Consider the following 15,537-nt stretch of genomic DNA (forward strand, 5'->3'; position numbering starts at 1 on the left):
TTTATGGAAATACTGATGATAAATTTTGGGTTATATTTATCTGTAAAGCACGTAACAGTGTTGTTCAATTGAGTCATTGCGTTTTATAAAGTAATGAAAAAACACCGTTTTTTTGTATTTTCACTCCATTGGGTTTTAGAAACAACACGTTTTATTGTGTTTTTATTTCATTGCGTTGGTAAAACACATTTTATGTGTTTTTAGTACATTGCGTTTTAGAAAGAACACGTTCTTTTGTGTTTTTTGGCTATTGCGTTTTAGAAAAAAAAAAAAAAAACATTTTTATGTGGTTTTGGTCAATTGCGTTTTAGAAAAACACATTTTGAAGTGTTTTTAGTTCATTGCGTTTTAGGTAAAACACATTTTTATGTGTTTTCAGTTTATTGCGTTTTAGAAAGAACATTTTCTTTTATGTTTTCTGGTAATTACGTTTTAGAAATAAAACATTTCTTTGTGTTTTTGATCCATTGCGTTTTAGAAAAAAGACATTTTTTTTACGTTTTTTGTCCATTGCGTTTTAGGCAACTGGGTTTTCGAATTTTTTTTTTCGAAAATATAGCAATAGTATACTCGTTTTAAAGATAAAAAACGCTCGTTTTTTGTGCAATTTTTATAAAAAAAATATTATGAAAGAGTTATTAACGTTTAAAAAATGAGGGAGAATTGGAGGAGAGAGAAACTATTGCCCTGAATTGACTAGATTGCCCCTACACAAACCCATGCGCCTCTTTTTTCTTTTTCAATTTCACTCATTTAATCTTAGCCCTTGATTAAACCAATTGATGTTCAAGATTACTTCCTAACCTTCCTATCCAAAAAAACTTTCTATTATATCTTAACCCTATATTTAAATTATTATACACACCTACGCCACTTTCATATCATCTATACAAGGACAAGAAGCATAACCCCTTTAAGGATAAAAGTTGGAAATCTAACAATAAACCATGGACCATTGTTGTAAATTTCTTTTAGTATATTGAACTTATTTTGGAGCTCTCTTATCATGTTGCCGATCTAATAAATTCTTCTCACTCCTTTACAACCGAGAGAAACGAGAAGAAATAACCGGGCTGTGCTCAATTTCCGGTTGAACTTGGGATTGTCTATATAAAAGTAGAAATTATTGTAAATCCAAAGAATGACGAGTTGTGACGAACTAAAGGATGAGCTTTTGGAGCAAGTATATCACGAGAACTGTCCGGGTTGTAAGGTGGAACGACAAAAGCAAACACAAACCGGGCTACCAATCATACAACTTGTTTATATATGGATCGTGGTGTTATGTGTTGGTAAGTATATCATTCACGTTTTTATTTGGTTATTTGGTCGTCTTTAATTTTCTCATTTTGTTAACAACCCGTGTATCACACATATGGAATAAAAGACATATTAAACAGTCAGTAATGAAGATTAAGATCTATAAAACAATATTTTTTTTTTAACCAAGTAATAGAATACAAATGTATGAAATTAAAAAAAAAAACGGGAAAATTAATTTTTAGCTCAGAAAAATATGATACCTGACGCAAGAGTTATTTATTTATTAGTTATAGATAATAAAATTTATAATTAACTAAAATCAAATGCGTGAAAGGATTATTATTGTGAATGATATAACTATATCCTGTTAGTGTGAATAAGATTAGTTATAGAGGGAAAATATCAAATAGGAAGTTAATTTTGGCTAGGAAGGATAGGAAGTCATAGAATTATAACACGTGGTAAATTTTAAAATAAAGAGAAAGGGTATTTTAGTCAATCTCATCATTTCTTCTTCCTTTTTCTCCCTAGTTACTTCAAAACCCATCATTTTCAAAACCCATCATCTCCAACCTTTTCTTCACTTACTATCTCAATAATCATTACATTATAGTGTGATTTTCGTCATCAATCAATGATTCAACCACCCGATCAACGTGTTCTTCAGTTTTTTTCGAAGAAAACCCAGTTTAATTTCATTCAAAAACTCGTTTTTTCTGGTGATTTTGAAGATAATCACTCGATTTGTTCGATTCAATCGCTGATAAGTGTTTCTTTCATTCAAATTCGTCAATTGATGAAGAAACGGCTTCGATCCATGTAAGAAATTCTTTAATTTCATTTTCACGATATGGTTTTTTATTTAGTTATTGCGTTTTACGATCTTGGCGGGGATCCGGGGGCGGCAGCCCCTGGTAGCGGGGTCCCAGGGGCGGCAGCCCCTGGCGGGGTCCAAGAGAGTTTTATGTGTTTTCTGGCTATTGCGTTTTAGAAAAAACACATTTTTAAGTATCTTTAGTCCTTGCGTTTTAGGTAAAACACATTTTTGAAGTGTTTTTAGTTATTGCGTTTTAGGTAAAACACATTTTTAAGTGTTTTCAGTCCATTGCGTTTTACAGAGAACACTTTCTTTTGTTTTTTTAGATCATTGCGTTTTAGAAATGAGACATTTTTAAGTGTTTTCTGCCATTGCGTTTTACAAATAAAACATTTCTTTATGTTTTCTGGCCATTGCGTTTTACAAATAAGACATTTCTTTGTGTTTTTTGTGCATTGCGTTTTAGGTAAAACACTTTTTTTATGTGTTTTCAGTCCATTGCGTTTTAGAAATAAGACATTTGTTTGTGTTTTCTGGCCATTGCGTTTTACAAATAAGTCATTTCTTTGTGTTTTTGGTGCATTGCGTTTTAGAAAAATGTCAATTTTTAGGTTTTTTTTTCATTGCATTTTACGTAACTGGTGGTTTTTCTATTGCGTTTTACACAACTGGGTTTAAATTTTTTTTTAAATATAGCAATAGTATACTCGTTTTAAAGATAAAAAAACGCTCGTTTTTTTGGTGCAATTTTTATAAAAAAATAATGTCGTATGAAAGAATTATTAACGTTTAAAAAATGGGGGGGGGGATTAGAGGAGAAAGAAACTATTGGCTTGAATTGACTAGAATGCCCTTGAACAAACTCACGCGCCTCTTTTCTTACTTTCAATTTCCCTATTTAATCTTAGCCCTTGACTAACTTAATGGATAGTCAAGATCACTTTCTAGCATTCCTAGCCAAATAAACTTTCTATTGTATCTGCACCCTAGTTATAAATAATCCTATTATTGTAGAATTAGTCTTTTCCGTGTTGAAGAAAAAAACTAAAGAAATATAATTTTTTACTAAACTGGGTTGGGCTAAATAAGATTAGGTTATAATTGTAATTAGATTGGCTGTAAAAAAAGTTAAATATTAATCATATTTGTTGTTCGGTTTGAACCGAATTCAGACTATTAAAATCGAATTGAAATCCAAAAACACAATTTGATTTTGAATATATATTTTAATTCAGTTTTAAAAATTTTGGTTCTCTCTTTTTATTTAATCGATTCTGCACACGTTTATAACAGAAAAGACAAAAACAAAACATGTCCGACAAAAAATATATACTTGAAATGATGCTTGTGAAAGGGTATATATTTTTCAATAACATTTTCATACACAAATCTTCATTTTAAATTTATAGGAGAAGCGTGGTTGGAGCCTCTATTTCTATTTAACTAGTTGTTGCCCCGTCCGCGTTGCGGGGCGATAGCCGAATAATTCTTAATCAATTAAAAAAACATTACTATAATTTTGCTAAAAAAAACTAAAACGATATTTTCCGGATCAGGGCAAAACTGTAATTTTTCAGGACTAATGAGCGAGTGTTAGGCGGCTCCTTGACACGGAAAAAAATTAAATTAAGTCAACCAATTAAAAAAATGTTTTCTACTTTTGTTAAAAAAACGAAAACGATTGGGAAAAAGTAACTTTTAACTGAGGGCGAAATCATAATTTTAATTCAGGTATAAAATCGTAAATTTAATGGACCAATGGGGGAGTGCCAGGAATCTTCCGGCATGACTGTAATTTTACATTGGGGGCAAAATTGTAGTTTCACCAGGAAAAAAAAACGATGGAGAAAATGTAAATATAAGTTGAGGGCAAAATCGTAACTTGGCTGTGAGGAAAAAAAAACTAATGGCAAGACTATAAATTTATACGGGGCAGAATCGTAATTTTGAACCGAGGGCAAAATTGGAATTTTTAGCTGGGAGCAAAAGCGTTAATTTATTTTTAAGTGGGGGTAAAAACATAACTTTGAACTGATGATAAAATCGTAATTATAAGACCATGTGTAGTGGTTAAGAAAAATAATGCCCCCACCATGGAGCATTATCCGACACGTGGCAGTCCAGTCAGCATGGGATGTTATTGCAAAAGTGACGTGGTGGGAATAATGCCCAATAATCCCTTTTAAGCGTTTTTTTTTTAAAAAGCAAGCTAGTTTCTCATTGGCCAGTCAAACCCAGTCAACCCATCACAATCTCTTTTAGGCGTGGTTTTAAAAACGCCAAGCCAATTTAAAAAAAAAAACTGCCCCATAACGCCCTATGTAATAGGGAGGGGGCGTTTTTTTGGATTTTTTTTCAAAAATAATGCCCCACTACGGGTGGTTTAAGTGAAAAAAACTAATGGTAAAACTGTAAATTGAAACGGGGCAAAGTCGTACTTTTTAACCGGGGGCAAAATTGAATTTTTTAGCTGGGAGTAAAAACGTAAATTTATTTTTAAGTGGGGGCAAAAACATAATTTTGAACTGATGGCAAAATCGTAAATTTAAAGAGGGATAAAATCGTAAATTTGTTGGGCCAATAGGGGAGTGCCAGGCAGCTGCCTGACATTATTCCCCTGCCGCCCATTTTACCCAATAGAAGGCAATCACTATTGCCGCTCATGGGTTTTGTAGATATTGAATTTATTTTTAAGTGGGTGTAAAAACATAACTTTGAACTGATAGCAAAATCGTAATTATAAGGGAAAAAAATTAATGGCAAAATTGTAAATTGAAACGGGGCAAAGTCGTAATTTTTAACTGGGGACAAAATTGAATTTTTTAACTGGGAGTAAAAGCGTAAATTTATTGTTAAGTGATGGCAAAAACATAATTTTGAACTGATGGCAAAATTGTAAACTTAAAAAGAGATAAAATCGTAAATTTATTAGGCTAATAGGGAATCACTATTTCCATATTGCACCTTTTAGCCAGAAGGCAATCACTATTGTGAAAAAGATAAGGTAAAAAATGCAAAATAAAATAATTAAGTATAGGGAGAACTGTACAATATAAAAACGTATAAATGATAGCACAATAAACTCATATGTTTATTTAACCCAAAAAGAAAAAAGGAAGAACTGAAAAAGATAAGAGATCCAAACGGGGTTAAGTTCCAAAGGCATGAATTGTTGACTTTATTGACTTTACACGTGCACACTTATTCTGTTTATTTTTTATTGGCTGTAATTAGTTAGATTAATGTTTTTCTTTTTTTTTTTTGGGTACTGTTAGTTAGTTAGGGCTAACTCAAGGTCTGTATATAAGAACAGTTTGTAATAGATACAGGGGGTGAAGAAACACAGAACTAATTATAGGACTAATCAGTTGGGTTTATGCTTCTATCATAGTGGTTAATCTTCTAATGATTATCTAAGCTTCGTCTGGAACGTCTAATCCTGCAAAACAGAACACCATTACTCGTTAAGAGGGGAATATGGGGTTTCCCTCTTAACCGGGCTCCGTCGTGAGAATAAGTGACTGCTTTGGGGGAGGTAATTAAGTATTAAGAGTGAGAGTAGAGGGAATGGAATGTTTAACCTGTGAAGTGAGCTCTCTATTTATAGCCGGAGAGGTGTAAGAGGATGTGGGCTGATGGGCCTTAGGCCGGAAGGCGACAACATAGCGGATATGCTCCTTGTCTCACTGGTGTCGACCGTTAGTGGCTTCTAGAAGTTCTCCGGCGCTGGCGCGCCTTGATTGGAGCCACGTGTCGCTGTTGTCGGCCTTGCTGTCCTTCTGCCATTAGCAGACAAGTGGAGATCGTGGGGCAGATGTCTCTGCCCTTTGATTGGTGCCACGTAGGCGTCCTTATGTACCTTTCGTCTTCTGCACGTCAGACGATCGTGGTGCACGATTGAACAGAGCCTACAGGATGCGGATTGGCTCCTTTTTCCTGCCACCTGGACCTTTTGTACCTTCCGACTCTGGTCTTGCGCTGCAACCTTTACGCGATTCTTGCTGATCATGGAACTAGGTTGCGCAGTTTTACAGGTACTGAGGACTCTTATCAGAATGCTAAGTGTCGTAATTGTAGTTCCCTTTTGGCTGGACCTCGCGCCTTGTTAGTGGAATGTGGCGTAGCTCGCGCGAGGTTGCTACTAAGAGAATTGTTGAATAAGGAGTATGGCCCTGCGCGCAGCCTTGATGAAGGCTTGCGCGGCTTTTTTGGGGCCATACCCCTTCAGGGGGCAATGAAAATCTTTCAATTTGTTCTCTCAATTCCCTTCTTCTGCTTCAAGAAAAACATGGTATCAGAGCAAGATTAAGCTCTTCAACCTCATCTCAGTCTTATTTTTCTTCGATCATCTTCTTCACCATTCTATTTTGACCTAAAAATCATGTCAGATTCAACGAATTCTCCAAGATCACTCCACAATCAAATTGATTCTTCAAATCCTTTGTACCTTCATCCTTCTGGTCATCCTGGAATGACACTAATTTCAAAATCGTTTGATGGATTTGGATTTGCAGCTTGGAAGCGAGCGATGACGATTGCGCTTTCTGCGAAGAACAAGTTGAGTTTTGTTAATGGTAGATCTGTTCAACCTACCGTCGATTCTGCTAATTTTGATCTCTGGCAACGCTGCAACGATATGGTTATATCTTGGATACTGAATACACTGTCTCGAGAAATCAGTGAAAGCGTTTTATACACGAACACTGCATCTCAGCTTTGGAATGAACTCAATGATCGTTATGGTCAAAGTAATGATGCCAAATTCTATCAGCTTCAGAAATCTCTTTGTGAAAGTTCTCAAGGTAACAATGATATTGCTACTTATTTCACAAAGATGAAAAGTATTTGGGATGAATTGAATTCATTAAACCTAATCCCCTCATGTAATTGTGGTTCTGCTAATCTTTTGGCAAAAAGAGAAGAAGATCAACGTTTAGTTCAGTTTTTAATGGGACTTAATTCGTGTTATGATTCTATAAGAGGTCACATACTAATGATGCAACCTATGCCTTTTATAAGTCAAGCATATGCACTCTTAATTCGAGATGAGAAACAAAGGGAAATCCATTCTCCTAATCAGTTCTTGGCTGAATCAGCATCTATGAATGTTAATGTCCAGTTTCAAGGGTCACAACAGAATAGATTTGAGAACAAGAAAGGACTTGTATGTTCTCATTGTAAGAAATCAGGTCATGCATCTAATAAGTGTTACAGGATCATTGGTTTTCCAAAAGACTTCAAGTTAACTAAGCCAAAAAGATTTGCTGCACATGTCTCTACTAATGTACAAGAAATATTTGATGACTCGAATGCTGCTGGCCCAAAACCTGCTAGTATAAGCAATAGCCTATCTGCAGAACAGGTGAAAGAACTCATTGAACTGTTGCAAAAGACACATTTGGGATCCGCGTCATCAGAAAACCATCCTGCTTTCTCTACAAAATCTGTCAACTATGCAACTTTTGCAGGTACTTTGGCTTGTAATTCTTTCAAAGTGCAGTCTAATTGGATATTAGACACGGGTGCTAATGATCATATGTGTTGTGATGACAAACTTTTTTCAAATATTCAGTTGCTAATCAAACCATTTTCTGTATCTCTTCCCAATGGTCACCATATAACAGTGACAAAGTTTGGCACAATTCATCTTAGTCCTGATCTTTCTCTTTCTAACGTTCTCTATGTACCACAATTCAAACACAATCTGCTCTCTATTTCTTGACTTTGCAATGATACAAATGGTTTGCTATTATTCTCTAACAAACATTGTATATTGCAGGCCCCTTCGATGAAGAGGCCAATGGTACTCGGTGAATTGGTTCAAGGGCTCTATGTTCTTCATTCAAATAAACCTGATTGTTTGTCAAATTCTGTCTTTGTTCCCAGTCAATTTTCTTGTAATTCTGCTATTAATAGCAAAGTTTGGCATTGTAGACTTGGGCATTTGCCCTTTTATAAACTCAAGCAACTGAATATGTTTTCTAATGCACATGTTGATCCATTTGATACTTGTAATGTTTGTCCTAAAGCAAGGCAACATTGTCTTTCTTTTTCACAAAGTCACACGTCCACTACTAAGATCCTTGATCTGATACACATTGACACATGGGTTCCATATCGTACTGCCACTTATAACGGGTACAAGTATTTTCTCACTATTGTAGATGACTTTAGTAGGACAACTTGGACTCATCTTTTATCTCACAAAAGCAATGCTTTCAATATACTTCAAGGGTTTTTAACCATGGTTGAAACTCAATTTGGAACCAAAGTCAAAAGCATCAGATCAGCTAGATCTGATAATGCTTTTGAGTTGGGATCTGGGATTACACAAGCAGAATTTTTTAAGTCTAAAGGCATTCTGCATCAAACCAGTTGTGTTGGAGTTCCACAACAAAATGGCATAGTGGAACGCAAACACAAACATTTATTGGAAACCGCTAGAGCATTATTCTTTCAATCAAAATTACCAATCCAATTTTGGGGTGATTGTATTCTTACAGCTACTCACCTTATCAATCTTTTTCCAACTGAACTTCTCAATAACAAGTCTCCATATGAAATTCTTTTTGACAAATCTCCTTCGTATGATAATTTGAGGAGTTTTGGATGCTTGTGCTATGCCTCTACATTGAAGTCTGGACGTGATAAATTCCAACCAAGGGCAATTCCTTGTATCTTTATTGGTTATCCAATGGGAAAGAAAGGATACAAGTTGTATAACTTGTCTACTCATTCTGTTTTCATTTCTAGGGATGTTGTGTTCTTAGAACATATATTCCCTTCGATCAATAAAACTCAATCTTCTCATTTTTTCAATGAGTCTGATTATTTTTCTCAACTTTTTCAAGATTTTGATTTTATTCCCACAACAATTCCAAATGATTCTTCAACCTCTTCTGATTCTTTTTCAAATTCTACTATACCGGATTCATCCACTTCCTCTTCTTTCAATTCTAATCCACCAGTTTTTCCTGTTCGAAGATCTTCTAGACCTACTAATCCACCTTCATACTTGCAAGATTATGTGTGTAATCATGCTGCTTCATCCATCACCATTGATGATTCTTTGCATTTCTGTTTTCACACCATTACCAACGATTGTTCTACTCCTGCTAATGCAAATACTCACCAACTTTCCTCTCATAATCAACAATTGTTAAATAATCTTGAAACTGTTTCTCAGCCTTTGTCTTATAAAGCAGCTGCTCAACATCCTGCTTGGATAACAGCTATGTAGAAAGAATTTGATGCTCTTGTTGCTAATAAAACTTGGACAGTTGTACCCTTGCCCCCTGGAAAAAAGGCCATCAAGTCTAAATGGGTTTATAAAGTCAAACATATAGAGCTTGATTGTCACTTTGTTCGCGAGAAATTACAAGAGGGTCTAATCAATTTACTACACACTCGGACTGTAGATCAACTTGCAGACCTTTTTCACTACTAGAAAACTAGGCAATAGCCACCAAAATTTGCAACCGAAAGAAAATGGTAGCAAAATCAGTTACCATTTTTTAACCAAAATAGTATTGGTAGCAAATGCATTTCAAATATCCAAAATAATAATAATTTATATAATACGGTCGTAAAATGGTGACAAATATGTAAACATATAACGCTTTATAGAAGTTGCCACCGTTTTTTTAAGGTCATTCAGCTTGCCACCGTCACATGGTCACAATTTAAAATTCAAATCGCTAATCGAATCTCACAAACCCAAAAGCATAGAAATCCCGGTGAAATAATTTGAAAACCCACCGCCTCTTTCTGTCCCTTCTCTCCTCAAAATTCCACACCCACTCCCAAAGGCCACAATCTCCTTACTGTGCGTATCCATGTTTCTGTTTTCCTCACCTTAGAACGGCGATGATGGTGGAATAGATCAGTAGAGATGAAGATAGTGAGGTTGTGGTAGTCGACGAAGGCGTTGTGGATATTTTCTGGCGGTTGAGCAGCGGCAACAACGTCTCTGTTAAGGATTTGTGTCGATTAAGGTTCCATTTGGGCTTCACGTCTCTGTTAAGGCTCTGTGTCGATTCGAGCGTCGCAGATTTCGATAACAAGGTATTAGTTAGGGCTTCGTATCTCGATTAGGGTTTAGAAGGTTTGTGTTGTGTTGTTTCATTTTGTTAATTGCTTTGCTTGTTAGAAGTTTTGCAGATTTTGTCTGCACATAACAACGATGTTAGGGTTTTCAGTTTTGCAACTTATGTTTGTATTTTTGCCATGTTAGTTTAATTGATGGGTTCAAATATGCTGAATCAGTCCATGAGTTCCCAAGTTATATGGCGAACACGCAATCATCAAGGGCAAAAGTACGGTCCCACAGTGCGCCAAAGCAGCGGCCGACCGATTGTCATTCGGTTTATGAGAGGCAGTATTCAAGTGTAACTAGGCGACGCCCATCAATAGAAGGGCGAAATGTCCCGAGAGCCGTCAGGATGCAACGGTCAATAAACAAAAGTTTTAAAACACTCTGAACAACTGAGTTTCTGATTATCCTGACTAGAAACAGACATTTGTTTCCAATAATCCTATATCACATAATCACTTTCAAAACACAATCCGTAACGCTCCCTTTCTTCATTTTAATTTCTTATGCTTTGTGAAAATACAGTTAGAATTACCATAGTTATTAAAGGCTCTAGGCGCATAGGCCTCGTCTGGGGCCTAGGCACAAGGCGCAAAAAAGCGAGGCCTAAGAACTTTACTCATTACCTTTAACATCGACGTTGTTTTTCTAGTGTTAACAATCTCAATCCACATTATCTGCAGTTGGAATCAACAAAAAAACATTCCCAATACTTTTCAACACCATATATCGAAGTGTCGACTTGCAAAGGCCAAAGAAGTCGCTTCTCCAAGCCTCGAAAGCCTAACACGAGAACCTCACAAGTATTTCGATCAAGCAATCATAACTGTTCGCGCCAGAGATGGAGGCCATGGTGCTACTCTTAGCATGAACAATCAAAAGGCCAATTCCAAGTCACAGAGCAAACAGGACAAAGAAAAAGACTTTATCCTTCATTTTCTCGTTATTTGATATGTTGACAGGTACTGTTGTAGAACATAAAAGAGGCAAGTTTCTATATGATCTAGCTCAGCATGGTGACAAAATTCTTGTTGCTAGGGGTGGTCAAGGAGGGGTGAGTATTTCATCTTGAATATGAGTGGAATGTTGAATGTAAAAAGGCTCAATTGATCTTGGAGAAAAGGATATACAAGTGTTACACAATTTTTATAAAAAATTGAGCTTTTAACTATATTGTGGTTTGTAAATTGACTTCTGTTCTGTGTATTTGACAGATTAGTCTGTTAGAAATGTCTGAGCATAAAAAGAAGAAGATGATGAATATGACATCAAATGTGATGACAGATGAAAATGATAAGGTAAAAGATCTTTTTATTGCTTTACTCTATCCTTACTGTAAGTTTAGTTTTACACCTAATTTCTCACTAGTGATGATATTCTTACATTGAGTGTCCCGGGTACTTGGTACGCAATGCTAAACAATCTACCTTTTTAGAGTACACAATGTTTATCTTCAACTGTTATTTCATAGTTCTCCAATTCAGATCCAATGGGATTATCATGTCATACTTATTGTGATCTTACTTGATGATAAGAGGTTGACAGTTTGTTAGGTGTTATTTGTATATAATATTTATTATTATTAGTTTGTTTTAGTTTTCTAATAGAATTAGGTTGCCTGTTCACCAAGTTTATCTTAGCTCATAAATAATTGGGCATGAATTGTTAGCTCATGCGATGCATAAGCAATCACATTGTAGGAAAGGAAGCACACCATTAAATAGGTCAACGATAGCCATAGGCGCCTTATTTCTCACCAATACTTGTCTTCTTTTGTCCGGTTGTGTAAATTTGTACGTTTTTTTTAATTCTGATTTCTTGATTTTGTTCATTGTTTGTTTTGTAGATTGAAAAGTCAAACTTGGTTATCAAGGAGCTCGTTAAGGAAAAGGATGAAGAAAAAAAAGGTTAAATGGAGTTATTGCGGGCTTGTTGGCTGAAAAAGATAATGCGGACAAAGATGTCATGCTTAATAGGATGTCACAAATTGAAGCTATGTTAACCGCTATGGTTCGAAGATAGGCTATAAACACTTGGTTTTGAATGTTTTGATGTTTATCATATTAGGATAATTTCGGTAATTTGATGTTTTAGTTGGCATTTATATTAGAATGTTTTATAATTTTATATATTTGTGGGATTTTGTAATTTTATTTGATTATTTTATATAAATTTGTAATATTATAGAAATATATTATGATGAAAAAAGCATGGAAAATGAAAAATCTGAAACTAGAGAAACCGCTATGGTAGCAAATTTTTTAATGAAATGGTAGCAAATATGTCATTAAATGGTAGCAAATTTTCAATAAAAACGGTGGCTAAATGGAGGCAACATCGGTGGCTAAATGGTATCAAAACGGTGGCAAAAAAAACCATAACAACTTGGTAGCAAACAAGGCCGGCTAAATGGTATCAAAACGGTGGCAAAAAAAACCGTCACAACTTGGTAGCAAACAAGGCCAACGAGTAGAAAACGTGGAGCGGTCACAAATAATTTTGACCGTTTTAGTGGTGGCAAAAGTTTGGTAGCAAAGTATGAAAGTGGTGGCTATTTGGTGGCAATAGAGCAATTGACACGGGTGTTTTTGCCACCACATTTGCAGTTACAAAATGGTGGCAATAGGGCAAATGCTACCGTTTTGCTACCGAATATGCGGTGTCAAAAGCCATATTTTCTAGTAGTGTTTACAAAGAGTTTACCAAGGTCTCAACATTCTCTTTTGTTGTCCAAGTTGGGGATTTCCATATCTCCAACTTGAGGGGGGATGTTGACTTTATTGACTTTACACGTGCACACTTATTCTGTTTATTTTTTATTGGCTGTAATTAGTTAGATAAACGTTTTTCTGTTAGTTAGTTAGGGCTAACTCAAGGTCTGTATATAAGAACAGTTTGTAATAGAGATAGGGGGTAATGAAAATCTTTCAATTTGTTCTCTCAATTCCTTTCTTCTGCTTCAAGAAAAACATGAATGATGAAAAATATAGAGCATACACCGACAATCAAAGAAGAATACCAAAACGTTGTTTGTGGTTTTCTAAATCATGACAATATCCATACTCGGGTAACATGCTTAATAAAGATTTGATTATTCAAAAACTTTAAACATCTCACGCATGTACACACAACACCCAACACCCGGCTAATTATATGTATAAGTATTGTTGGGGAATTTTCTGATTACCGGATAATCAGAGAGGCGTGTAGTAACAAATTATTTTGGTGGTTCTTCCGAAAAATTTAATCGGATACAACTCTGATTTTCGAGAAATAGAACCAGGGCATGTGTTGTATGCGAAAATTGTCTAAACCAGAAGAAGTTGTGACCAAAAATCTGTCTACGAATTTGGGGTTGGGGATAATTAACTGCCATCAGGCAGTTATCCCAAAATTTAAGACATAACTGCCAAAAACTGCTATAATTTTGACGTTTCGAAATTATGGTATTTTCAGCTCGACCCCAGCTAGGGGCTCTGTCCTTTGGACCCCGTCAGGAGCTGCCGCCCCTTGGATCCTGCTCTCAGGAGCGCTGCTCCCGGACCACCGCCAAGGGGCGTTGCCCCCTTAGAACCCCCGTAGAGTACGGGCTCCGGCCGTACACTTCAAATTATAATAACTCAAACAAGCGTGCAATCCTACACCTCCTAACTTGCTGGATGTGTATTATTATTCATTTTGATCACCAAGTCAATCCCAATTACATTAAAATATCTAACAAGTATGAGTTTTAAGTAAAATAGTGAACGAGTAAAATAAAGCAAAGATAATCAAAAGCTTGTATAAAAATTAAATCTCCACCAAATAACTTGAGATTAATGCATGAATTAATAGGACTTTTAAAAAGGTTGTAATTTGACTAGGGTTAAAGGCTTTGGCTAAAAGCTAAAAATCCTTTTGGCTTATTGGTGTAGTTCGTGACTAACGAAAGGTAAAACAATTTTGACTAGCTAAAGCAAAAATTAACAATGAGATAAACTTGAATTTTTTCACGTGAATTTTCAAAATTGCTCATTTTATAGCTAAGATGAGAAAAGAAATATGTTGCTCATTACATAGAAAATTCTCTAAACAAAAAAAAAAAAAAAAAAAAAGAGCTACAATATTACGAACAAGCCATTTAGACAAAAACTACTTTATAACAAAAATAATGGGTTTAAAATTAAAAAAAAAAGGGGCTAAATTTGGCTAATTAGATGTAACATATGCGTAGTGAATAAAATGGTAAAGTAAAAGAGCTGACAAATGGGGTGATCCTACTGCTCAAATCATTGTCATGCATAATCTTAGTTTATGGTTTTGAGCATGCATATGTGTGGAATGGAATGCTCAAAAAAGGTTGAAAATACTTAAGAAAAAGGACGGGATGAGTAAAGTATAAAGTCCATGCATAAACTTTATGTTTTGAAAACTCTATCCACCATCTCTAGTGGAATAACTTAGAATGCATCATGACCCACAGTCTCCTAACATACAAATGTTCAATACTCAAGTTAATAAAGATCAAATATCCATATTCATTAAGAATAATCCTGGCTTGATAATTTAAAGATATAAACTCACCATTTAAATAAATATTAAATATCAATTAAATACATCAAGGTTCATCTTTATCAAAATGATACAAAAAGACTAGCCACTAGTGGCTATATACGTGAAAGAACTAACACTTGGTGGTATAATCATGGTGTGATCACTAATGATCAACCAAGGACTAGTGAAAGTTATAAAAATGCTTCTTAATACTAGATGAGCAATGACACCCTTTTCTCTTGATGTTGTGGTACTAGAATGGAGTAGAAACGGGGATGGAACTAGTAGGGGACGTCCCCTAGAGTATTGTTGGCGGTGTGGGAGTGATAAACTGATAACCTCCAAGTATGGTGGGAAAGCCTCTCACTACTAGAAAACTAGGCAATTGCGATCACAATTTGCGACCAACATAAAGCGGTCGCAAAATTAGCAACCGGTTTGCGACCAAAACCAAAATTGTTGCAAATTTAAAGACCGATCCGAGTTTGGTCGAAAAACGGTCGCAAATTTTGTGACCGCATTTTTTCAGTCGGAAATCAGTTGACTAGTGGTCGGAAAACGGTCACAAGTACGAGAAAAATAAAAAACAAACGTTGCGACCGTTTAAAGTGGTCACAAATACGAGAAATATATAAAACAACAAAAGTTGCGACTGTCTAAGGCGGTCGCAAATACGAAAAAAATATATATAATTTATGGTTTACAAATCGGTATCAAAATTAAGGTTTAAATATCGGTCTGAAAAAACATTAAAAATATATATAGTTTATGGTTTACATATCCATATTAAATTATAAAGTAATTTACTTATTTTTATTAACTTTTATTTTAT

At 35.2% G+C, this 15,537-nt stretch overlaps 1 protein-coding gene across 2 annotated transcripts in view; it reads left to right on the forward strand.

The window, feature by feature from the left end:
• The first annotated feature begins 645 nt into the window (after window positions 1–645).
• LOC110937110 (protein ZINC INDUCED FACILITATOR-LIKE 1) overlaps window positions 646–15,537 on the forward strand; it is a 47,674-nt gene continuing 32,782 nt past the window's right edge. The window contains exons 1-4 of one of the 2 annotated variants that reach the window (XR_004867216.1): window positions 1,183–1,292; window positions 10,856–11,226; window positions 11,387–11,470; window positions 12,019–12,320. Coding sequence is in view for 1 of the 2 variants with exons in the window: in XM_022179521.2 (XP_022035213.1) it covers window positions 1,142–1,292 (151 nt within the window). In the remaining variant the exon portion in view is untranslated. Of the gene's footprint in view, window positions 1,293–10,855; window positions 11,227–11,386; window positions 11,471–12,018; window positions 12,321–15,537 lie in introns of those variants that run through there. The other variant, XM_022179521.2, reaches the window with a different exon arrangement.

Source organism: Helianthus annuus, chromosome 9 (genome assembly GCF_002127325.2).
Source record: "Helianthus annuus cultivar XRQ/B chromosome 9, HanXRQr2.0-SUNRISE, whole genome shotgun sequence".
Classification (NCBI taxonomy): Eukaryota; Viridiplantae; Streptophyta; class Magnoliopsida; order Asterales; family Asteraceae; genus Helianthus; species Helianthus annuus.